Source organism: Acipenser ruthenus, chromosome 27, assembly GCF_902713425.1.
Source record: "Acipenser ruthenus chromosome 27, fAciRut3.2 maternal haplotype, whole genome shotgun sequence".
NCBI classification, from domain to species: Eukaryota; Metazoa; Chordata; class Actinopteri; order Acipenseriformes; family Acipenseridae; genus Acipenser; species Acipenser ruthenus.
In genome coordinates, this window is record NC_081215.1 from 10,567,047 (window position 1) to 10,593,899 (window position 26,853).

Sequence of the window (26,853 nt, forward strand, 5' to 3'; positions counted from 1 at the left end):
AAGGAGTATTTCTGTATTCTATACGCTGAGCCACCGGCAGCCAGTGGAGCTGAGACAGCACAGGAGTGATATGATGATGCATGAGCCTTAGTCCGAGTTAAGACATGTGCAGCTGAATTTTGTATGAGTTGCAGAAGATTTAGAGTCTCATGTGGAAGACCAGCCAATAATGCATGGCAGTAGTCCAGTCTTGAAGAGTCACAAAAGCATGCATCAGAACCTCCACTGACGTTACGTTTAAAAGGGTGGATTCGTACAATGCTCCTCAGATGGAAAAGTGACACCTTTGTAATATCCTGAACATGTGCTTCAAATAGGACCCCAAGATTTCTCACTTCCGAGCTCAAAGGGACAGCACTGTTTCCTCTAGTGACGGATGTTAAAGTCGTGGTTAGAAGGAGTCGTCTGGGCCCCAATAGCATTGTCAGTCTAATTTACATTTAATTGTAGGAAATTCTTACTCATCCATCGCTGAATTTCAGACAGGCACCTTTTCAAAGTGTCCAGGGTGTCAGACATGGAAGGTTTTACAGTGAAGTAAAGCTGTGTGTGATCAGCATACATATGAAAACTGATGCTATGAAGTTGAATAATAGCACCCAGAGGTAACATGTAATATAATAAACTTTATTTATATATTTCATGCTAAAAGCAGCTCAAAGCGCTTTACAAAGAAAATGCATTTAAAATACAAAGAAATTAAGCATGTATACTAAAAGGGAGAAAATTAAAAAAAATTAAAAATTAAAAAAAAGGATATAATACAAACTAAAAGAAAACATTAATTTTAACCATTTGAGGCAACAGAAACAAAACACATTAAAAGTAAGAACATGAGAAAGTTTACAAAGGAGAGGAGGCCATTCAGCCTTTTGGTTGTTAGTAGCTTATTGATCCCAGAATCTCATCAAGCAGCTCCTTGAAGGATCCCAGGGTGTCAGCTTCAACAACATTACTGGGGAGTTGGTTCCAGACCCTCACAATTCTCTGTGTAAAAAAGTGCCTCCTATTTTCTGTTCTGAATGCCCCTTTATCTAATCTCCATTTGTGACCCCTGGTCCTTGTTAATTTTTTCAGGTCGAAAAAGTCCCCTGGGTCAACATTGTCTATACCTTTTAAAATTTTGAATGCTTGAATCAGATCACCACGTAGTCTTCTTTGTTTAAGACTGAATAGATTCAATTATTTTAGCCTGTCTGCATACAACATGCCTTTTAAACCCGGGATAATTCTAGGTCGCTCTTCTTTGCATTCTTTCTAGAGCAGCAATATCCTTTTTGTAACGAGGTGACCAGAACTATAATAGAGGCTTATTGGTCAGTAGTTACCTGGTTCGGTTTTGTCTAAAAAAATTGAATCTAAGGGGCTCCCGAGTGGCGCATCCAGTAAAAGCACTCGCTAGAGTGCAGGATGCGCTCTATAGCCTGGACGTTGTCGGTTCGAGTCCAGGCTATTCCACAGTTGACCGTGGACGGGAGCTCCCAGGGGGCGGCGCTCAATTGGCCGAGCGTCGCCCGGGGGGAGGGAGGGTTAGATCGGCCAGGGTGTCCTCGGATCACCGCGCAGCAGTGGCCCCTGTAGTCTGGCCGGGCGCCTGCGGGCTTGCCTGTAAGCTGCCCAGAGCTGCGTTGTCCTCCGACGCTGTAGCTCTGAGGCGGCTGCACGGTGAGTTCGCAGTGTGTAAAGAAGCGGGCGGCTGACGGCACACGCTTCGGAGGACAGCGTGTGTTCATCTTCGCCCCTCCCGAGTCAGCGCAGGGGTGGTAGCGGTGAGCTGAGCCTAAGAAATAATTGGGCATTTCAAATTGAGGGAGAAAATAATAAAAACTAATTGGCAACGACTAAATTATTAAAAAAAAAAAAAAAAAAAAAAAAAAAAATATTGAATCTACAGACCAATAAGCCTGACTTCTATTATATGTAAATATATGGAAACTATAATAAGATCTAAAATGGAAAATTACCTATATGGTAACAATATCCTGGGAGACAGTCAGCATGGTTTTAGGAAAGGGAGATCGTGTCTAACTAACCTGCTTGACTTTTTTGAGGATGCAACATTGACAATGGATAATTGCAAAGCATACGACTTGGTTTATTTAGATTTCCAGAAAGCTTTGGACAAACTCCCGTATAAAAGATTAATTCTCAAACTGAATGCAGTAGGGATTCAAGGAAATGCATGCACATGGATTAGGTCCTCATTGGCAAACTCAGACCACAACATGGTCTCCTTTGAAATATTTTTTAAAACCCCAAAAGTAATGACTAATGCTAAGGTTTACAATTTTAGAAAAGCAAACTATGAAGGTATGAAACAGAGACTAACAGAAGTAGATTGGAGTGATATAGAAAAAATATCCACAGAAAAAGGATGGCTGTTTTTTAAAAAATGTAGTACTAGAGGCGCAAAACAATTACATTCCAAAAGTAGACAAATATAAATCTAAAACAAAATGGCCAAAATGGTTTAATAGATCAATTAGAAAACATATTCAGCGAAAAAAGGCACTTTACAGAGTGTTTAAAAGGGACCAAAAACAAAGTACACAGAAAGAGTACATGGAGCTGCAACCACAAGTCAAAAAGGAAGTTAGAAAGGCCAAGAGAGAGATAGAAATCAATATTGCTAAGGGGGCTAAAACCAATTCCAAAATATTTTTCCAATATTATAACAGCAAGAGAACATTCAAAGAGGAGGTTAAATGTCTAAGAGACACAAATGGCAAAATCATAGATGAAGAAAAAAAATAGCAAATATATTAAATGATTACTTTTCACAGGTTTTTACAAAGGAGAACACGGATAACATGCCCGACATGTCGACCTGTTCCTATCCAATTTTAAATAACTTTAGCATAACAGAGGCAGAAGTGTTAAAGGGACTAGGAGCTCTTAAAATAAACAAATCCCCTGGGCCGGATGAGATTCTCCCAATAGTACTCAAAGAAATGAAAGAAGTTATTTACAAACCACTAACCAAGATCATGCAACAGTCTCTTGACACAGGGGTTGTACCGACAGACTGGAAAATAGCAAACGTGATACCGATCCACAAAAAGGGAGACAAAACCGAACCATGTAATGTACCACAGTGATCAGTATTAGGTGCTCTGCTATTCCTAATCTACATTAATGATTTAGATTCTGGTATAGTAAGCATACATGTTAAATTTGCGGAAAGACACAAAAATAGGAGGGGTGGCAAACACTGTTGCAGCAGCAAAGGTCATTCAAAATTATCTGGACAGCATTCAGAACTGGGCAGACACATGGCAAATGACATTTAATAGAGAAAAGTGTAAGGTACTGCACGCAGGCAATAAAAATGTGCATTATAAATATCATATGGGAGGTACTGAAATTGAAGAAGGGAACTATGAAAAAGACCTAGGAGTTTATGTTGACTCAGAAATGTCTTCATCTAGACAATGTGGGGAAGTGTTGTGTGAAATTTTAATTACTTTAAATTTAAAAGGAAGTTGATGTGGAGGCAAATAAGACAATTACTACACAGAGTAATTCCAAATAAGGTCCGCTTTATTTCACACCCTTGATACAATAATAGACAAACACACATACAAGAATATATTAATCAGAGATATAATATACTCATAGAGACGCAACTGAACTAATCCTTACCCTTCCAAGCAGATCGGGAGAGCCCCTCGACCCTGGTAAGAGAAAGCAGCTGTCTCCAAAAATACCGAGCAGGACTGCGCAAATCCTCACGGCCGACTCTCCTCAACAAAGGTTATATTAATCACAGATCAATACAACCCATGAGACGCAACTGAACTAATTCTTACCCTTGCAAGCAGATCGGGAGAGCCCCTCGACCCTAGTAAGAGAAAGCAGCTGTCTCCAAAAATACCGAGCAGGACTGCGCATATCCCCACGGCTGACTCTCACCAGAGCAGGGGGGGAACCCGTCCTTTATAGCTTACCAAGTTAGGCTTCCTCGTGCGAGAGAGTAATTGGCCAGATCACTTTCTCGAGGCTCGCCCTGTGAATCATTTCTGTAAGCTATCCCTTTTCCCATAACATTCTGAGACAAACAAGATAGATAAGCTGTACAAAAACAAGTTAGTTGAGCAGTACGAAAACAAGTTAGATAAACAGTACAGAAACAAATTATACAAGCAGTACAGGTTATTACAGGGCAAGGGCACAGATGGAATGGAACGCATTTCTATAACTTTCTAGAACATTTTTTTTATTTCAGGAAGCTATAAAAAAGGCCAACAAGATGCTCGGCTATATTGTGAGAAGTGTTGAATTTAAATCAAGGGAAGTAATGTTAAAACTTTACAATGCATTAGTAAGACCTCATCTAGAATATTATGTTCAGTTCACCTCGTTACAAAAAGGATATTGCTGCTCTAGAAAGAGTGCAAAGAAGAGCAACCAGAATTATCCCAGGTTTAAAAGGCATGTCGTATGCAGACAGGCTAAAAGAATTGAATCTATTCAGTCTTGAACAAAGAAGACTACGCAGCGATCTGATTCAAACATTCAAAATCCTAAAAGGTATAGACAATGTCGACCCAGGGGACTTCTTTGACCTGAAAAAAGAAACAAGGACCAGGGGTCACAAATGGAGATTAGATAAAGGGGCATTCAGAACAGAAAATAGGAGGCACTTTTTTACAGAGAATTGTGGGGGTCTGGAACCAACTCCCCAGTAATGTTGTTGAAGCTGACACCCTGGGATCCTTCAAGAAACTGCTTGATGAGATTCTGGGATCAATGGGCTACTGACAACCAAACGAGCAAGATGGGCTGAATGGCCTCCTCTCGTTTGTAAACTTTCTTATGTTCTTCTTATGTTATTTTGTCTGTGCCTTACATGGTTACAGAACCCCAGCAGTGTTTACAGAACCCCAGCAGTGTTTACAGAACCCCAGCAGTGTTTACAGAACCCCAGCAGTGTTTACAGAACCCCAGCAGTGTTTACAGAACCCCAGCAGTGTTTACAGAACCCCAGCAGTGTTTACAGAACCCCAGCAGGGTTACAGAACCCCAGCAGTGTTTACAGAACCCCAGCAGGGTTACAGAAAAAAAGGTAGCTCAAACAGTGGCAGGTGATAATAAAACAAAATCCCAAAAAACACAAAATCCAAAGAAACAAAAATCCATTCAAAAATATCTCAACCAAGTCCCGCTGCAACAAAGTCCCAAATAGAAAAAAACTCCAAACCCGTTCCTTTGTTCCTGCAGTCAGCCTTAGACTGCTCCCAAGAGTGTTCTCCGTGTTGCTGTCTCCTCATTATTCTTCCAGACACATTGTGTGCTTCTTCCCAAAACACTTCTCTGTGTTCCTGGTCCCTGTTCCTCTCTTTGTATAGTCAGCCCATGACTATCATTGGCTGGACTGGCAGGTAAGGCGGGACTTCCTATCGAATGTGGGGAAAGTGCTTAACCCAAATGTCAGTCACAGTGCACAGGAGAATTAGCAGCAGTTTTAAAACAACAGATTCACTAATAAAACACACAACAAAAATACACGCAGTTCAAAAAACCGTCACTTGTGACACTCATTATCACCTGATTGTGTTGGCCAATCAAAATCTGATTATTGTGGCAATTGCTGGGCATAGTAATAACTAACTTGATCAAAAACTAAATTGAAATACACAAAATATAATATTTTTAGTGGATGAGGAATGGGGAGAAAACGTAAATCAGTTTTGAATATTCAAAAGAAAATGAATGTTTTGAATTATGCAAAAATCAAAAAGAGCAGAAGTGGGTCAGACGAGGCAGAAGATGCATAACGCTGCAAATACTGCTGCACTGAGGTACATGTTCCCACTGACAAAAAAAGAACATACTGAAAAATAAGCAGCACATTAAACTACAACAAGAAAGTGAACTGAGAGACAAGCAATCCATTTATGTGACTTTTACACATGCTTTAATAAAAAGAAAGCACAGAATGACTGTGTTAATGAGTATCGGTGACAGTACTGTCTGTCCATCAGCTAAACACTGCGTAAGCCGATGATCTTAATTGTAAATATTTGACTGAAAATGGTGATGCTTTATTTGGTAAACTTACAGAACACATTGATGGAAATGTCCAGTGTGATTTTTTACCTTTCTCCCAATGGCTTGCACCACCCAGTTCTGTCAATTTTCTTTTCTTTTTATGATTTCAAGGCATATAAACCTGGCTTGTTTTGTGCTGATGTCATGTTCATACCTTCTGTAGATACTATTTCCATCAGCACAGCGATTGCCCAAACATTCGCACCAGCTAAGTACCAGCTAACTTGGGAAAACATGGCTTCGACTTGCATAGATTCTGCTTCATCATACATGCCAGGGACATTATTAATCAGAAACCAGAACTGCTACGCATCATATTCCACATGTAAAGTGTGTATACTGAGATTTGTTTACCGATGTTTCAATTAAAAACTATTTTTAATGATTTTATCTCTATATTAATATATGTAAAATAAACTCTGAAAAATTCCTGGAATTTTTTTTAAAGATAAAAACCGAAAACGCGGAACACTATATATAACCTAACATTCTATTTGCCTTTTTTATAGCCTCTCCGCACTGTCTAGTTGGCTTAAGAGATGTATCCACTACTACCCCCAAGTCCTTTTCCTACATAGCCTCCTCTATTTCGTTACTATTCATGCTGTACTTGCCTCTATTGTTTTTGTGCCCTGTGTGCAAGACTTTACATTTATTCACATTCAATTTCATTTCCCATGTGTCAGCCCAAGCTTGAATCTTATCTAAATCTCTTTATATTATTAAAGTTGCTGATTGAGAGTTGACTACCCCTCCCAGTTTCATGTCGTATGAAAATTTGCATAGTTTACTGATTATTTTACATATGATTGATGTTAAACTTGTAGGTCTGTAGTTCCCAGGGTCAGATTCATCTCCCTTTTTAAATACAGGAACAACATTGCCAATGTTCCAGTCCAGTGGGATGGCTCCTTTATTTATAGATTTATTGAATATATAACATATTGGTTTAAAAATCTGTTCTCTAGTTTCCCTGAGGACTCCTGGACAGATTCCATCGGGCTTTGGGGATTTGTTTATTTGAAGTGCTGTTAGCTCCCTTAGTACTTCATTCTCTTCTATAACAAGCTCTCGTAATGATGTTTGTGTACATTCTGTTAACTTTGGTATATTGTATAAATCCTCTTTTGTAAATACTTGTACAAAGTATTGATTAAGTACATCTGTGATTTGGTAGTGTTAAGTCACTAAATTACCACTGCTGTATTACCATCACTTCATAGAGCTCACATTCGCAATAGAAATCACATATGAGAAATCGAGCTATCACAGTAAGGGGATTGTCTGAATGCCAGTAATCTTATCCTGTGTACAGATGTCATCTTGTACACACAGACTTCTGAATCTGAAAATGAATACAATAGCACGAAGTTCCTGGCTCCAGTATCCATTCTTGTGGTTTATAGTAAGTGAATATGTCGTATTAAGAGTTTCTCTTATTAAATGCACAGTTTGAGCAGAGCTGTCCAGCTGCACTTCTCACCGAACTACACAAGATGAAAGACACACATTCACTTACACACACATTATGGTAAACATTCATTCGGTTCTTGAAGATATCTCATTGCTGCAGGGTGTCATACAGTCAGGGGAGCGCAGGGTCCCTCCCTGGCTCCTGTGGGTGCTGCAGGGTGTCATACAGTCAGGGGAGCGCAGGGTCCCTCACTGGCTCCTGTGGGTGCTGCAGGGTGTCATACAGTCAGAGGAGCGCAGGGTCCCTCCCTGGCTCCTGTGGGTGCTGCAGGGTGTCATACAGTCAGGGGAGCGCAGGGTCCCTCCCTGGCTCCTGTGGGTGCTGCAGGGTGTCATACAGTCAGGGCAGTGCAGGGTCCCTCCCTGGCTCCTGTGGGTGCTGCAGGGTGTCATACAGTCAGGGGAGCGCAGGGTCCCTCCCTGGCTCCTGTGGGTGCTGCAGGGTGTCATACAGTCAGGGGAGCGCAGGGTCCCTCCCTGGCTCCTGTGGGTGCTGCAGGGTGTCATACAGTCAGGGGAGCGCAGGTTCCCTCCCTGGCTCCTGTGGGTGCTGCAGGGTGTCATACAGTCAGGGGAGCGCAGGTTTGTGACCCCTGGTCCTTGTTTCTTTTTTCAGGTCGAAAAAGTCCCCTGGGTCAACATTTGAATGCTTGAATCAGATGTCCTTTTTTATAGCTTCCCCACATTGTCTAGATGAAGACATTTCTGAGTCAACATAAACTCCTAGGTCTTTTTCATAGATTCCTTGTTCAATTTTAGTACCTCCCATATGGTATTTATAATGGACATTTTTAGTGCAGTACCTTACACTTTTCTCTATAAAACGTCATTTGCCATGTGTCTGCCCAGTTCTGAATGCTGTCTAGATCATTTTGAATGATCTCTGCTGCTGCAACAGTGTTTGCCACTCCAACTATTTTTGTGTCATCTGCACATTTAACAAGTTTGCTTACTATACCAGAATGTAAGTCATTAATGTAGATTAGGAATAGCAGAGGACCTAATACTGATCACTGTGGTACACCACTGGTTACTTCGCTCCATTTTGAGGTTTCTCCTCTAATCAGTACTTTCTGTTTTCTACATGTTAACCACTCCCTTATCCATGTGCATGCATATCCTTGAATCCCTACTATGTTCAGTTTGAGAATTAATCTTTTATGCGGGATTTTGTCAGATACTTTCTGGAAATCTAAATAAACCATGTCATATGCTTTGTAATTATCCATTTTCGATGTTGCATCCTCAAGAAAATCAAGCAGATGTGGTCTCTCATGCAGTAAAACGTCTCTTCAGAAATTGAACTTTTAGTCTTTTCAGAAGCGGGCCACTAGTTTAAACATTAGTAACCTTGACACATAATGATCTAGCAGAAACAACAACAGAGAATCATAGAGAATATTATCCAATATTAAATTGGTGAGGAATTCAATGTTAGGAATATGCCTATATATATATATATATATATATATATATATATATATATATATATATATATATATATATATATATATATAGACATACAGACGTGCTCAAATTTGTTGGTACCCCTCCACAAAAAATGAAGAATGCACAATTTTCTCTGAAATAACTTGAAACTGATAAAAGTAATTGGCATCCACCATTGTTTATTCCATATTTAATAGAAATCAGACTTTGCTTTTGATTTTTTATTCAACATAATTTTGTAATAAGAAAACAAATGAAAATGGCATGGACAAAAATGATGGGACCGCTAACCTAATATTTTGTTGCACAACCTTTAGAGGCAATCACTGCAATCAAACGTTTTCTGTAGCTCTCAATGAGACTTCTGCACCTGTTAACAGGTAGTTTGGTCCACTCTTCCTGAGCAAACTGCTCCAGCTGTCTCAGGTTTGATGGGTGCCTTCTCCAGACTGCAAGTTTCAGCTCTTTCCATAGATGTTCGATAGGATTCAGATCAGGACTCATAGAAGGCCACTTCAGAATAGTCCAATGTTTTGTTCTTATCCATTCTTGGGTGCTTTTAGCTGTGTGTTTTGGGTCATTATCCTGTTGGAGGACCCATGACCTGCGACTGAGACAGAGCTTTCTGACACTGGGCAGTATGTTTCGCTCCAGAATGCCTTGACAGTCTTGAGATTTCATTGTGCCCTGCACAGATTCAAGGCACCCTGTGCCAGGCGCAGCAAAGCAGCCCCAAAAAATAACCAAGCCTCCTCCATGTTTCACTGTAGGTATGGTGTTCTTTTCTTTGAAAGCTTCATTTTTTCGTCTGTGAACATAGAGCTGATGTGACTTGCCAAAAAGCTCCAGTTTTGACTCATCTGTCCAAAGGACATTCTCCCAGAAGAATTGTGGCTTGTCAATATGCATTTGAGCAAATTCCAGTCTGGCTTTTTTATGTTTTTCTTTCAAAAGTGGAGTCCTCCTGGGTCTTCTTCCATGGAGCCCACTTTCGCTCAAAAAGCGACGGATGGTGCGATCAGAAACTGACGTACCTTCACCTTGGAGTTCAGCTTGTATCTCTTTGGCAGTTATCCTTGGTTCTTTTTCTACCATTCGCACTATCCTTCTGTTCACTCTGGGGTCGATTTTCCTCTTGCAGCCACGCCCAGTGAGTTTGGCTACAGTTCCATGGACCTTAAACTTCTTAATAACATTTGCAACTGTTGTCACAGGAACATCAAGCTGCTTGGAGATGGTCTTGTAGTCTTTACCTTTACCATGCTTGTCTATTATTTTCTTTCTGATCTCCTCAGACAACTCTCTCCTTTGCTTTCTCTGGTCCATGTTCAGTGTGGTGCACACAATGATACCAAACAGCACAGTGACTACTTTTCTCCATTTAAATAGGCTGAATGGCTGATTACAAGATTGGAGACATGTGTGATACTAATTAAAGAAACTAATTAGTTTGAAATATCACTATAATCCAATTATTTATTATCTTTTCTAAGGGGTACCAACAAATGTGTCCAGGCCATTTTAGAATATCTTTGTCGAATAAGCAGTAATTCATCTGTTTTCACAGCTTCTTTGCTTTATTCTATGACATACCAATGGCATGCAAGTATACATGATAAAATAGCTTTTAATTTAATCACTTTTCAGGAGGAATTAAGCATTATTTCAATGAGCTGTAAGGGTACCAACAAATTTGAGCACGTCTGTATATAGGCATATTCATATACAGTATATATATATATATATATATACATATATATATATACATATGAACATAGTACTACACCTCCCAGAAGATCATGGGCTGAAAAGCCCTAATTTGATAATTGTTTTTGTTTAATTATCAGGTGCAGGGTTTAAAAAGCGTGCAGCCAGTTTGTTCTGGGCTACTGTGTGTGAAGAAGCCCACTTGATAGTGTCCTGGGTCTATTTTTAAAGGGGCAAAGAACCCGAGTAGTGCAAGCTCAGTTACAATTTATATATCCCTCCTGAAGTCCAAATTCCAGGGTGACAACATGTTCTCAAGATGAAGTACAGCGGGTCCCCTGACTCGGACAGGTTCAACCATGCTGTGAAAGCTTGAGTAACATACTCAAGCAAAAGTGGAAGGGGCACTCACCAACCAGCCTGGCAAGTTATGCCCCCCACCCATGATGAAAGCACAGACAATAACATGGTCCTGATTCCCCGGAGGCTGGATTGCCGTCGACCAAGGCAGCGGGCGGTTAGGCATGAAGGCAGAGGGTGCTAAGGATCACCAGGATATGATTTTAGGCTACCACAGAACACTGACCCTGGCCATGTACAACTGCAGATCTCTTCCAGGTGAAGCAAGACTTCAAGAGTTGGAAGAAAAACTTGGAAGAATCAAGTGGGACTAAGTGAAGTATGGCGAAAAGACGAAGGACTACAAAAGTGGAGATCTTCTCTTCTACCGAGGCACTAGATATGGACGAACATGAGGCATTGGATTCATTGTCCACAAGAGAGTCAAGAATAATGTAGTAGAGACTGACAGCACGTCAGAGAGGTCCGCAAGAACTGACAGTGAAAGTTTCATCCAAGTATATACACCAACAACAAGCTATTCGGATGAGGAAGTCAAGATTTTTATGAAGAAGTACAAGAACTACACCAAAATAGGAGCCCAGCAAGAAGACGAGAATTCGGTCAGCAAATTTGGACATGGCGACAGGAACGAGAGGGGCGACAGACTAGTCGAATTTGCAGAAAACAAGAACTTATTCATCATGAACAGCTTCTTCCAGAAGAAACCCATCAGGAAATGGGCATGGAGAGGACCCAATGCAGTGAAAAATGAAATTGGCTACATACTCACAACAAGAAGCATTTTAACACAGGAAGTGACCACAGATTTGTAAGATGCAAAATACACCTAAGCACAGCACTGGAGAGAGTGAAACTTGTGATGACGAAATCCAACACAATCAACGTAGAAATGCTCCAGAAGAAAAGCCTGGTGTTTCAACTGGAACTGAAGAATAGATTCAGTGCTCTTCAAGATCTGCAAAAAGATGAAGCAGTCGAGGTAAACAAAATCTATGAGGAATATTAGCAGGTAATTGCCAAAACAGCAAAAACATCATGCAAGAGACAAAACAACAAAGATCATGCAAGAGACAAAATACTTCATGAAGAAAAGAAGGGAAATGAAACAAACAGCAGCTCTGGAGTCAAAGATTGAGATTTTAGCAATCAAACAAGAGGATGGGACTGTCATCAAGAACCAGAAATTGATTTTGAAGAGAGTCGAAGACTTTTACAGAAAATTATATCAAGATGAAAAGAGTAATGTAGCAGATGACGAAGACGAGACAGAAAAAACGCAACCCGAGGAAGAAGTGAAGCATGCTATCAAACATATGAAGACAGGAAGGCACCCAGAGAAGACGGGGTAACGACTGACATTGTGAAAGAAGGAGGTGAGGAACTGTTAGAATACTGTCATGTATTTTTACAGATTGTATTAAGCAAAAGAAAGTTCCAAACGACTGGAATAATTCATCAGTGACACTTTTACATAAGAAAGGATAAAGAACACCTCAAGAACTACAGACCTATTAGCTTACTTCCTATAATCTACAAACATTTTCCAAGATACTCACCAACAGACTTCAAGATAAGTTTGACTCGGCACAATCAAATGAGCAAGCATGATTCAGGAGTGGATTTAGCACAATGGATCATCTTCAAGTTGTACAGCAAGTGATTCAAACCAGCAACGAGTACGAACTACCACTTTGCTTGGGATTCATTGACTATGAAAAAGCCTTTGACTCTGTTTACATGAGATCTGTATTAAGCTCTCTGAAAAAATAAGGAATTGAGAAAATGTACAGAGACTTGATCAGCATCATATACAAGAATGCAACATCCACAGTAAGACTCCATAAAAACAACCACCCTAGAAGACATTTTCAAAACACTGGATTGGGAAAATAACGGGCTGAGATCAATGGAGCCTACTTGAATCACCTACGATTTGCTGACGACATCCTCATATTTACAACATGCCCAGAAGTATTACAAACAAGAATACAAGAACTACACAAGGCTAGCATCAAAGCAAGTTTGAAAATGAACCTGAAGAAGACTCAAGTCATGTTCAATAAATGTACCACTCCACAGGCAATTGAAGTCAATTGGGATCAAGCTTGAAGTCAATATCTATGTATACTCAGGACAGTTAGTTTCAGCAACGGAGAACCAAATGTACGAAATCAACAGAAGAGCAAAAATGGGCTGGAGTGCCTTTGGAAGATTAAGCATGGTTCTGAAAGGGAAACTACCCTTATGCCTCAAGAGGAAAGTCTTCAACCAATGCGTGCTGTCAGTGCTAACTTACGGATGCGAAACCTGGACCGTCAATGCAAAAATGGCAAAAAAAATTACAAACGACTCAACGGAGCATGGAAAGATGCATGCTGGGAATAACAAGGAGAGACAGGAAAAAGAAGGAATGGATAAGAGCACAAACAAAAGTATGCAATGTTATTATAAGAGCTGTGGCAATGCGCCCCGTCCCTGTGTGCATTTGTATGTTGCGTGCGTGTGTTAATGTTGGTGTATAGATTGGTACACGGGATATAAACGGGTCTGTGTTTCACGTGTGTTTATAAAGTGTATAATTATATTTAGGCACGAGGATGGCACATCACTTCACGTGCAGATAAAATGTGTATAATGTGTGGCACGGGGTTGCACGTAATGAATTCACGTGCTGGGATTCAAGTGAGTAATTAATTAGTAATTGAATCCCAGCATGACAGTATATATAGATGCACGTTTTAGTCACTTGTGGTTGGGTGTTCGAGAGTGGAGAACGGGTGAGAAAGAGAGAAGGAGAAACGTAAAGTAAAATAATAATCAATAAGTGTTTTGTTTGTACTCACCGTGTTTGTTCGTCTCCGTGCACCGTTTGTTAAGTGTTTAGTCCGTTTTGTTTGTCTTTTTATTTTGGCGTGTAGTGCCGTGTCCTGTGTTTTTGTTGTGTTCCAACCTTTTATTTTCTGTGCTGTTAATTATTAAATGCGCTCAGCATTGTTTAAGCGCTCAGCTTAAACAAACCACATCTCTCTGTTGTTTGTGTTCCTGTTTCTGGTCTGACGCCACCCACTCCGGCCGTCTTTGTGACACGTGGTGTCATCGTGGGATAATAGCGCCTCCAAGCGTCAGACCAGGAGAGGGGGTTTTGTGGAAAAAAAAAATAATAATAATAATAAAGCGAGGATGGGAAGAAAGAGCTGCAGGAAGCAGCAGAAGCAGCAGCAGCAACAACAACAGCTGCAGCCCTCATCCTGCATGCCGGGCTGGGAGGAGGACAGCCACAACGGGGCAGTAGCCACCCCTCTACCCCCACTGCCACCGGGTTCCCCACCGTCCCGGGAAATATGGGACTGGCTGGTGCACCACGAGGGGAACTTCGCCAGTGACCTCCCCATGGTTATTCACACACTGCAGATGCGAGATGGGAAACGATGGGAGGACTGGGAGCAACAGCACAACCCGGCATCCATTCGTGACCTCACCATTGTGGTGCTGGGTTACCTAGCTGCAGACATGGGAGGGATGCCTTCCAGTGAGCAAGAGGGAGAGGAGCAGTCGCTGCCCTCTCCAGTACCTGAGCGGGAGGAGCCTGAGCGTCCACAGCCCGAGTGGGAGGAGCCTGAGCGTCCACAGCCCGAGTGGGAGGAGCCTGAGCGTCCACAGCCCGAGTGGGAGGAGCCTGAGCGTCCACAGCCAGAGTGGGAGGAGCCTGAGCGTCCACAGCCCGAGTGGGAGGAGCCTGAGCGTCCACAGCCCGAGTGGGAGGAGCCTGAGCGTCCACAGCCCGAGTGGGAGGAGCCTGAGTGTCCACAGCCCAAAAGGGAGGAGTCGGGGCGTCCACGGCCCAAAAGGGAGGAGGTCGAGGATGATGGCTGGGAGGTTTTTTTAAAGAACCTCGCAGCAGAGTTATGCCCTGGCTGTGGGGCTTATGGGCACACGTTAGCCATATGCCCCACCCAGTATGAAGAGGAGGAACCAGCGCCCAGACGGGGGGACCGCGAGCGTCCAGCGCCCAGACGGGGGGACCGCGAGCGTCCAGCGCCCAGACGGGGGGACCGCGGGAATCCGAAGCCTGAGAGGCAGCTGTTCCCACCTTCACCAGCAGAGCAAGAATGCCTACTGGTTTCCCCAGCACAACCAGCAGAGGTAGAATGCCTGCTGGTTTCCCCAGCACAACCAGCAGAGGAAGAATGCCTGCTGGTTTCCCCAGCCCAACCAACAGAGGAAGAATGCCTGCTGGTTTCCCCAGCACAACCAGCAGAGGAAGAATGCCTGCTGGTTTCCCCAGCACAACCAGCAGAGGAAGAATGCCTGCTGGTTTCCCCAGCACAACCAGCAGAGGAAGAATGCCTGCTGGTTTCCCCTTCAGAAGCAGAGCCGCACCAGTCCGCTGCAAGAGAGGCAGAGCAGCACCAGTCCCCTGAAAAAGGGGGAGACTACACGCTGCTCCCACCTCCATCGGCAGGAGACTACACGCTGCTCCCACCTTCACCGGCAGGAGCAGAGCAGCCGGAGCTGCCTCTGCCACTTCCAGGAGCAGAGGAGCAGGAGCTGCCTCTGCCTCCGCCCCCTACATCGGCAGGAGCAGAGGAGCCGGAGCTGCCTCTGCCTCCGCCACCTACACCGGCAGGAGCAAAGGAGCAGGAGCTGCCTCTGCCACTTCCAGGAGCAGAGGAGCAGGAGCTGCCTCTGCCACTTCCAGGAGCAGAGGAGCTGCCTCTGCCTCTGCCACTGCCAGAAGCAGAACAGCAGGAGCTGTCTCTGCTTCCCATACCTCCACCACGGGGAGTACGGTGGCCGGAGCCCCAGAAAGGGGAGCTGTCGGCCACGAAGAAGGGGGAGGAGGTCTGGAGACCACCAACCCCAGCAGCAGTTTCGCTGCCGGAGATCGTGGGGGAGGTCAGGAGACCTGCTCCCACTGCAGCAGTTTCGCTGCCGGAGATCGTGGGGGAGGTCCGGAGACCTGCTCCCACTGCAGCAGTTTCGCTGCCGGAGATCGTGGGGGAGGTCAGGAGACCTGCTCCCACTGCAGCAGTTTCGCTGCCGGAGATCGTGGGGGAGGTCGGGAGACCTGCTCCCACTGCAGCAGTTTCGCTGCCGGAGATCGTGGGGGAGGTCCGGAGACCTGCTCCCACTGCAGCTTCTTCGCTGCCGGCAGTACTGTGGTCGGAGCCCCACCAAAGGGAGCTACCGGCTACAAAGACAGGGGGAGAGGTCAGGAGACCACTTTCCCCAGCAGCAGTTTCGCTGCAGGAGCAAACCAACAGGCTGTCAGCCGTGCCACTACCGGCAGGGGTGCTGACAGCATGGCCAGCCATGGGCCCACTGAAGCCTCCCTTCCCAGCCCGAGACTTTGGCCTGGACTGCTGGATTTTTAAGGGGGGAGGTGGCCGTTGAGGCCATGTGTGCTGCGCACAAGGGGGGGTATATGTGGCAATGCGCCCCGTCCCTGTGTGCATTTGTATGTTGCGTGCGTGTGTTAATGTTGGTGTATAGATTGGTACACGGGATATAAACGGGTCTGTGTTTCACGTGTGTTTATAAAGTGTATAATTATATTTAGGCACGAGGATGGCACATCACTTCACGTGCAGATAAAATGTGTATAATGTGTGGCACGGGGTTGCACGTAATGAATTCACGTGCTGGGATTCAAGTGAGTAATTAATTAGTAATTGAATCCCAGCATGACAGTATATATAGATGCACGTTTTAGTCACTTGTGGTTGGGTGTTCGAGAGTGGAGAACGGGTGAGAAAGAGAGAAGGAGAAACGTAAAGTAAAATAATAATCAATAAGTGTTTTGTTTGTACTCACCGTGTTTGTTCGTCTCCGTGCACCGTTTGTTAAGTGTTTAGTCCGTTTTGTTTGTCTTTTTATTTTGGCGTGTAGTGCCGTGTCCTGTGTTTTTGTTGTGTTCCAACCTTTTATTTTCTGTGCTGTTAATTATTAAATGCTGAGCGCGATCACGCGCTCAGCTTAAACAAACCACATCTCTCTGTTGTTTGTGTTCCTGTTTCTGGTCTGACGCCACCCACTCCGGCCGTCTTTGTGACAGAGCAAAAAACTGAAATGGCAGTGGGCCGGACATGTAGCAAGAAGAACAGACCATTGCTGGACCAAGGAGATACTAGACTGGATCCCAAGAGATATAAAGCGACCAAGAAAAAGACCTCCAGGAAGATGGCAAGATGAAATTAGGAAACACGCCAGAGCAACGTGGATGAGGGACGCAGCAGGCAGGCTTGTGTGGAAGAATCTTGGGGAGGCCTTCCATCAGTGGATTGAAAAAGGCTGAAGATGATGATTATATATATATATATATATATATATATATATATATATATATATATATATATATATATATATATATATATACACAGTGGCTTTTTGCCACTGATCAACACAAAAAAGTCCATAATGTCAAAGTGAAAAATAAAATCTACCAATTGTTCTAAATTAATTACAAATACAAAACAGAAAATAATTGATTGCATAAGAATTCACCCCCTTGAGTCAATATTTGGTAGAGGCACCTTTGGCAGCAATTACAGCCATGAGTCTATTTGGATAAGTCTCTACTAGCTTTGCACCTCTGGACACTGCAATTTTTGCCCATTCTTATTTGCAAAACTGCTCAAGCTCAGTCAAGTTGGATGGGAACCTTTAGTGAACAGCAATTTTCAGCCACTCCAGTGTGGCTTTGGCTGTATGTTTGGGGTCATCATGAATCTTCTCCCAAGTCCCAGGTTTTTCAGCAAGTTTTCCTCCAGGATTTCTCTGTACTTTCCTGTATCCATTTTGCCCTCTATCTTCACAAGCTTTCCAGGTCCTGACGCTGAGAAGCATCCCCATAGCATGATGCTGCCACCACCATGCTTCACTGTAGGGATGGTGTTCTCAGGATGATGTGTGGTGTTAGGCTTGCACCAAACATAGCACTTAGCGTTGAGGCCAAAAAGCTCTATTTAGGTCTCATCAGACCATAGAATCTTCTTCCACTTGGTCTCAGAGTCTCCCACATGACTTCTGGCAAACTCTAGCCGAGATTTGATGTGAGTTTTTTTCAACCATGGCTTTCTTCTTGCCACTCTCCCATAAAGGCCAGTTTTGTGAAGCACCCGGGCTATTGTTGCCGTATGCACAGTGTCTCCCAGCTCAGCCGTGGAAGACTGTAATTCCTTTAGTGTTGCCATAGGCCTCTTGGTGACCTCCCTGACTAGTGCCCTTCTCGCCCGGATACTCAGTTTTTGAGGACGGCCTGTTCTAGACAGATTCACAGTTGTGCCATATTCTCTCCATTTCTTAATAATGGACTTTACTGTGCTCCGGGGGATATTCAATGCCTTGGAAATGTTCTTATATCCTACCCCTGATTGGTGCTTTTGAAGAACCTTATTCCGGATTTGCTTTGAATGTTCCTTCGTCTTCATGATGTAGTTTTGTACTTCATGATGTAGGAAATGTACTAACCAGCTGTGGGACCTCCCAGAGACAGGTGTATTTAACCTGAAATCATGTGAAACACCTTAATTGCATACAGGTGGACTCCATTCAACTAATTATGTGACTTCTAAAGACAATTGGTTACACTAGAGCTTATTTAGGTGTGTCATAGCAAAGGGGGTGAATACTTATGCAATCAATTATTTTCTGTTTTATATTTGTAATTAATTTAGATAAATTTGTAGATTTTATTTTTCACTTTGACATTATGGACTTTTTTGTGTTGATCAGTGGCAAAAACTCCTAATTAAATCCATTTTGATTCCATGTTGTAACACAATAAAATGTGGAAAAGTCCAAGAGGGGTGAATACTTTTTTTATATTATATATAGTGACGTTTCCTAGGGCAAGTTCTTTGCAGTCTTTTTGTTGATTCAGGCCGGCTTCATTACCGAGGGTAGTTTGTGTACAGAAGTATTGTCCAAGTGCCGTTCGGGTTCTCCAGTCCAGTCCTAATTGGCAGTGGGTGTTCAATCCTTGGTGTATTTCCTTTTCTTTCTTTCTTTCTTTCTTTCTTTCTTTCTTTCTTTCTTTCTTTCTTTCTTTCTCCAAACCTTCACCTGCCAGGATCAAAAGGACAAACAAAGAAAACCCAGAGCGCAGTTAAATAGAGCAGAGTGATTGGTATCACCTGTCTGCAGATTTGCCTTGATTACACTTGATTGTGGTTGTTCTGCCGCAGTCTGGAAGTTTCCACTGATCTGTCCGTGGGCCTGACTGTGGAATCCTTTGCACTGCTGTCCGTGGTCCTGGCAGTCAAAAAAGAAAGAAACCTTGCAGGCGCATAACATCCATCCACAACACAACCCCTGAAACCACTACAATATATATATAGTAAAATGATGCTCGCCACACAAGCTCGCATTGGGTTCTTTTTCAGCACTCAGTGACGACTCACACACAGGAGATACATTTTTAAACATGCTGTAGCACACTTTATTTTAAGCACAAATAAGAATGAACAAAACAAAAACCTAGCTCCATTTTGGAGAGCTGACTACACACGTTGTAGCACCATTACATTAAATTAAAAGCTTTAAATGAGAAAAGCAACAAATAAATAAATAAAGTGTAATATCTCTTTAAGAGGAGCCATTGGGCTCCAGTGCCTTTCCGTTCCGCCTCCAGGTCTATCTACAGGTGGTCAAATTATTAGGAAAACCTGTTTTTCCACTTTTTTCCCCTTTGTTAAGGTCAGGTGGTCATCGGGGGAGGGCGTGTGTTTGTTCTGTGTTTGGTAACAGAGTTAAGAACATAAGAAGAACATAAAGTTTACAAACGAGAGGAGGCCATTAAGCCCATCTTGCTCGTTTGGTTGTTAGTAGTTTATTGATCCCAGAATCTCATCATGCAGCTTCTTGAAGGATCCCAGGGTGTCAGCTTCAACAACATTACTGGGGAGTTGGTTCCAGACCCTCACAATTCTCTGTGTAAAAAAGTGCCCCCTATTTTCTGTTCTGAATGCCCCTTTATCTAATCTCCATTTATGACCCCTGGTCAAAGAAGTCCCCCGGGTTGACATTGTCTATACCTTTTAGGATTCTGAATGTTTGAATCAGATCGCCGCATAGTCTTCTTTGTTGAAGACTGAATAGATTCAATTCGTTTAGCCTGTCTGCATACGACATGCCTTTTAAACCCGGGATAATTCTTGTCGCTCTTCTTTGCACTCTTTCTAGAACAGCAATATCCTTTTTGTAACGAGGTGACCAGAACTGAACACAATATTCTAGGTGAGGTCTTACTAATGCATTGTAAAGTTTTAACATTACTTTCCTTGATTTAAATTCAACACTTCTCACAATATAGCCGAGCATCTTGTTGGCCTTTTTTATAGCTTCCCCACATTGTCCAGATGAAGACATTTCTGAGTCAACATAAACTCCTAGGTCTTTTTCATAGTTCCCTTCTTCAATTTCACTATCTCCCATATGATATTTATAATGCACATTTTTATTGCCAATACTTTACACTTTTCTCTATTGAATTTCATTTGCCATGTGTCTGCCCAATTTTGAATGATGTCTAGATCATTTTGAATGACCTTTGCTGCTTCAACAGTGTCTGCCACTCCTCCTATTTTTGTGTCGTCTGCAAATTTAACGAGTTTGCTTACTATATCAGAGTCTAAATCATTAATGTAGATTAGGAATAGCAGAGGACCTAATACTGATCCCTGTGGTACACCACTGGTTACCTCACTCCATTTCGAGGTTTCTCCTCTAATCAGTACTTTCTGTTTTCTACCTGTTAACCACTCCCTAATCCATGTGCATGCATTTCCTTGAATCCCTAGTTTTCTGGCTGCTCTGATTTGAACCAAAATCATCTTCTCAAAAAAAGGTTAGAAGGTCCTTTTAGGAAGAAGAAAGTATTAAAAGTGCTAAAAACATGTTTTAAAGAGTAGTTTGCTGACATCGCCCTTCTTTTTGCTGTTGGATTACAAATACTTGTGCTGTTTTTTGTTGGAGTTTTCCTGGTTTTGTTTTGGATGGGCAGCTCCCCCTAGGATTTTCTACACTGACAACTTCCCCAGACCTGGTAAAATCTAACCCATCTTTTTTAGATGTTGGATTATCTTTTGTTTTTTATTGTTTTTTTCTTGTTTTCCAATTTGAGGAGCTACAGCAACTTGACTATTCTGTTCGGGACTGTGTGTATATTTGTGGGTTGTTTTTGGTCACTTCTAAACGTTGTATCTACGTCATTAATGTTTCTGTATAATACACCAGTTTGTTGGTTAATTGAACTGGGTCCAGAATCTATTTATTTTTCTGACATCAGGAACCTAACTAAATAAACAGGACAGCTAAGCTGTTTACCTGTTGAAAACGAAAACACTCAGTACACAAAACAAACACAAAAGGCTCAAACAGTACCTTTTGTTATGACACACGGTCAGGGCTCTTCACACAGGAGAGACCCCAAACAGACTGCCTGCTCTCCTTATATACTGGCAGTTGGCTCTAATTTATAATAACGAGCCAACTGCCAAAACAATTAACACATAATCTATGAATTAAACATTTTCTTTTGTCAGGGTCAAGACTAAAAATGACCTTTTATAAAATGGCATATTATCTTAGTGGGTTTTAATATAAGTTTAAAATTGCTGCTTTTGTATATGTGTATACTGTTATTTAAATGGTCTGACTGTGGCAGTTGTATGTGTGACATGCTATACAAATGTATTGTGGTTTGCAATACTTTTGTATAAAAAGCGCTATATAAATGCAATAAATAAATAAATAAATAAATAAATAAATACATTGAATCCACTTGGTCCTACCCTTGCAGAGGCAGAGCAGGTTACTATAGCAACAACATTTAGGAGAACAAGGTCACCATTTGGCAGGTTGTTCAAAGTCACATGGCAGGATGGAGTCATGCAGGAAGGAGAAAACCTTTCATTAAATCTATACTATTGATCGGAATGTAAAATTTAAACAGTAGCTTCAAATACTTTTTTATATATTCTCCCCTTCAATCAGTGTGTGTATTATTGTACAATATTCTCCTCTTCAGTCAGTGTGTGTATTATTGTACTATATTCTCCCCTTCGATCAATGTGTGAATTATTGTACTAGGTTGAGTTTCCTATCTATGCTATACTTTATAATGCATTTTGTTTTCTCAAGGTCTTGGCAGGGCATTGTTTCTCATGAACACTTTTCTCAAGGTCTTGGCAGGGCAATGTTTCTCATGAACACTTTTCTCAAGGTCTTGGCAGGGCATTGTTTCTCATGAACACTTTTCTCAAGGTCTTGGCAGGGCATTGTTTCTCATGAACACTTTTCTCAAGGTCTTGGCAGGGCATTGTTTCTCATGAACACTTTTATCAAGGTCTTGGCCTTGAACAATGCGTTCGTCATCACGATCCTTTGCCTACTTCTGTGCACCAACTGCCTGGAATATTAATGACTGAATGGATTAATATCTCTAGCCCCTAGTCTATGTCACATTGAGTCAAGGCTGAGATCAGATTAAACAGTGGCCTAACCCAATATTAGGTAAAGCTCCTAATAAAGTGGCCAGACAGTGTATCTTCTTTATACAGTATATACAGTATATTGTATGATACAAAATGCATGCTAAGAGCTTATAGCCAGTACCAATCTATCTATCTATTTAAAACTGTTTTTTTTTATTTATTAGATCATGCAATCTTATAATGAACACAATATATACCAAGGGATTGCATGAGTCATGTCTGAATATATTACGAGTGTGACCTGATTCAGCAGTGTGATACTTTTAACTGTTCTGACCGCCAGCTCTACATAACAAGTAGGCGTCTGCATGACATTCTCCAAATAATCTTCAGAACATCTAACATCTAATACATTTTAACACTGAATACAGGAGGCTGTGTGGTCCAGTGGTTAAAGAAAAGGGCTTGCAACCAGGTGGACCCTGGTTCAAATCCTGGCTCAGCCACTGACTCACTGTGTGACCTTGAGCAAGTCACTTAACCTCCTTGTGCTCTGTCTTTTGGGTGAGATGTTGTTGTAAGTGACTGCAGCTGATGCACAGTTCACACACCCTAGTCTCTGTAAGCTGCCTTAGATAAAGGTGTCTCCCCCAAGATTCTTCCACAAAAGTCTGTCTGCTGCGTCCCTCATCCACATTACTCTGGCGTGTTTCCTAATTTCATCTTGCCATCTTCCTGGAGGTCTTCTTCTTGGTCACTTTATATCTCTTGGGATCCAATAATAATAAAAATAATAATGTTACTGTGTTTCAGATATATACCATTGCCTGACACCTAACCCGTTCTGCATTAAAATAATTCTAGAGGGGTATTAATTTAATACAGGATTGGAGGATTTATAACACTTAAAATACACATTGTTGAATATTCGCTGATTGTTCGGAGCAGTTTAATAGATATGCCATGAGTTCAGAGGGGGTGTTTTGAATCTTGGTCTCTCCGAGTTGCTGTTCTTGCCTGCCCACAGATGGGATTAGAAGAAATCAGCAGCCCCTACAGGTCAGGACAAACCAGGCTGGCCTCGCATGCAGGGTTTAGTAGCTTGAAAACCATTGTTAGTTTGATGGGTGTAAAGAGAGGGACTTGACTATAGTGCTGTGTTAAACACATATTTATTCTTATGTATTGCTGAATACTTTCATGCTGTTTCTATTTTAATGATCTGAATACTATATTATCCTGCTGGTGTCTTTCTTCCAAAGGAGATGTATTCCTCAATTATGTAACATTACTACAGTGAAAATATACATGAGGTATACAAAAAAAGAAAGAAAAAGGTTTTTAAATTGTAGGGCTGCCATATTAAAATTTGGCATTATTAAACTATATGTTTCAGTTTGAATAATAAGTAAATAAAAACAATTCTAAAATAATATTATACTGTCAGAAATCTGGTGAACCCCTGACATTCTTTCTATGATATTTATGAAAACGAAAGGTAGCTTTTATCGTATTGTTTTTAAATGTGAACATTTTTAATTCTGTAAACCTTCTTTAATTGTTTTACTTCAACACTGAGGTATGCAATAAATACACACAAACATCCCTGCTTTTGACAAAACCACAAAAAAAAAAATCTGGAGATGAATTCTGAAAGGCAAAAACGTTTCATGTAAACTAAACTCTACTATTTGCCTTTGATTCCTTTGTAAACAAGAGGCATTCATCTCAATGGCATTTATATTATTGAATAAATGAACAAGGCATTTTCATAAATAATCAGACTTCCAAATATCTCTGAGTATTTCATTTTATTAAATAATGCAAATACAATATATATTGACACATGTTCTCATACAGACTTCATTCCCACTATGGAGTTAAAACACTCCTGTACTGAGTGCCTGTACATTTATAAGAAGTCAAATGGCTGGATAAAAACGTCTTGGAGCGCAGGTGAGAGAATGAACCGCTTTATAATAAATATGTCAGTCTATACATCCTTTCAAACATGATCAAGTCACAGATTATAACAATGTATATTCTGTATTCTGATACAGTAAACACTGAGAAGTGATCGAATCCAAGTATTAAGAAAACATATACAGTGTGGTTAAAAGCTATGTATTGTAAAACAGCAGTTCCAAAACAAGATTTAGTATTATATTGTCTATGATATAATAATACAGCAATTTGACATACTGTACTACCATTACATTCAAGACAATTAGTTCGCTTTAGACTTTGCCATGCTAAAGCTCCTTATTAAGGGAAGGGGGTGGATGGTAAAGTGGGAGTTCATTTGAATTCTTCACAGATCTAAAAAAAAAATTTGGACCGCATTAAAACAGTGAGCATATGACAAAAAGATTAACGGTATTTGAAACATTGCCTGAAACATTGTTTCTGTTTACTATTACATTCATATAATAAAAAAAAGAAATCTGCCACATCCTTGGGTACAGCACAGACACTCCTAGGACGATCTAATTATACACAGTAGTGTCCTTTTCTTTACAGTGTCTTGTTGTCACACTGGTATGCCTTGCTAAGCACCTGATGTTGCTGCTAATGCTGCAAGCATTCAGTTAATTGACTTTTTTGCTGCTTACTCTTATTATAAGCGTTGTTTGTCAGGGGCTCATTTCGGGGGTGCTCCTGTATCTCCTCCTCCTCTTCCTCCTCCTCCTCCTCCTCGAATATTAAGCTCAATCTGCGGGCACTTCTGCTCCTGTCCACTGGTGGCCTGTAGTGGCACTGTCCATTAAGTAATTTCCTAATGGGCATCAAGGGAATAATGTCCTCCCCTAACAGCTGCTGCTGCCTGTGCCTGAAATCATTCTGCCTCTTCAGCCTTTTGAACTCATTGAAGGCAGAGGTGGAAGTCTGATAAAGGGTCAGAGCCATAGCTTTCGCCTTGTCCGGTTTGGTGACCAGCACAGCGTGGCACCGAAGCACCACTGCCTTGTGTTTGATCTGGTGCCTGTAAACCCAGGCTAGTATCTTCGGTCTCCGGGGGTCAGCTGCGCAGTAGGTAATCCTGTGTAAAAGGTAGAAGTGTCCAGGTTTTATAGATCCCTTTTCGGAGTGGCTCATCCTGATCCCATTTGGTCCCAGAGTCAATTTCATTTTGGTGCTCTGGCTGCCGAAGTCGCTTTTGGTCCAGATTTTGTTGACCGCGTCCTCCGTGCAGCCCTCTCCCTTGGCGTTCAGGGTCACAGCGTTCCCCAGGTAGCGCACTGTGTAAATCGGGGCGTCCTTGTTCAGCTCCACTTTCTGCCGTTTGCTTTTGAACATGCTTCCCAGCCGTTCGAAGGAGTAGTCAGGGAGAATGTCTGGGCAGGAGCGCATGAAAGAGGAGATGATGGAGTTATAGGTTAATCCTGTAGTCAGACTCTTGTGCTTAGATTTCTCCTCATCCTCCACCAGCACAAACTTGCTCCTTTTCCAGGGTATCATTGTGAGGGTCCGGAGAGCAGAATCTCCACGGATGTGCTCCTCCGTCTCTCTCTGTCTGTCTTTCTTGCTCTGTGTATAAATACTGAGTGCAGCAGCACGTCAGCCCCATCATTGCTCCTCCTACTTCTTGCTGCCTGCATCGCATAGCCAGTGCACAGAGAGAAGCACGGATGTGATCTGTAAGCAGAGCTAAAGACATTTGTAAATCTTAACCCTTACATTGATTCGTTTTGTATTACTTCAAATATTAAAGAGTGTACTTATCCACATACAGAAACACACTATTGTTATATAATTAAATTAATTCATGCCATTTATTTTTAACTATGCATCAAGTTTTCTATTTCATTACTTTTTATTTTTTTTGACAGAGCACACTTGTGCATTAGATGGTGCTCATGATTACTGGTATAAAGACATTTTGACTGACTCAGCCTAAGTTACACATGTCTATGGCAGACAAGTCATAGGCAAAGCACCTTAATACGGTTTATTTTTTAAGAGAGTACAATTTGAATGACTGCAATAAGAAACATTATAAAATGAATTGTAAGGGGACAGTAATACCACTGCTACTACTACTACTACTACTAATAATAATAATAATAATAATAATAATAAGAAGAAGAAGAAGAAGAAGAAGAAGAAGAAGAAGAAGAAGAAGAAGAAGAAGAAGAAGAAGAAGAAGAAGAATGTAATATAACATTTATATTAATAAAAATGTAACATGAAGAAATTGATCATTTTAAACCATAAAAGCAAGGCGTCCTCAACATCAGGGTATTGAGAAAATCAGAAACACTTTGCTGCTCATAGGCCTGTATTATTGTATCCTGGTTTTTCAGAATGGTTGACACAGTGTTTACGGGAATGCTGAAATCTGCACCGCGTTCACCAACTTTTAATAGGGTGATTT

At 41.7% G+C, this 26,853-nt stretch overlaps 1 protein-coding gene across 1 annotated transcript; it reads right to left on the reverse strand.

Annotated features, from left to right (window-relative positions):
* Nucleotides 1-24,281: 24,281 nt before the first annotated feature.
* LOC117426080 (protein FAM43B-like) lies at nucleotides 24,282-26,110 on the reverse strand. Its single transcript, XM_034043350.3, has one exon. It carries the CDS (start codon nucleotides 25,935-25,937, stop codon nucleotides 25,047-25,049), a length of 891 nt encoding a protein of 296 aa, XP_033899241.1. The 5' UTR covers nucleotides 25,938-26,110; the 3' UTR covers nucleotides 24,282-25,046.
* Between the last annotated feature and the right edge of the window lie 743 nt (nucleotides 26,111-26,853).

What these genes read in the sequence shown, in the direction of transcription:
- LOC117426080 (XM_034043350.3), bottom strand. Translation starts at nt 25,937, where the DNA reads ATGATACCCTGGAAAAGGAGCAAGTTTGTGCTGGTGGAGGATGAGGAG.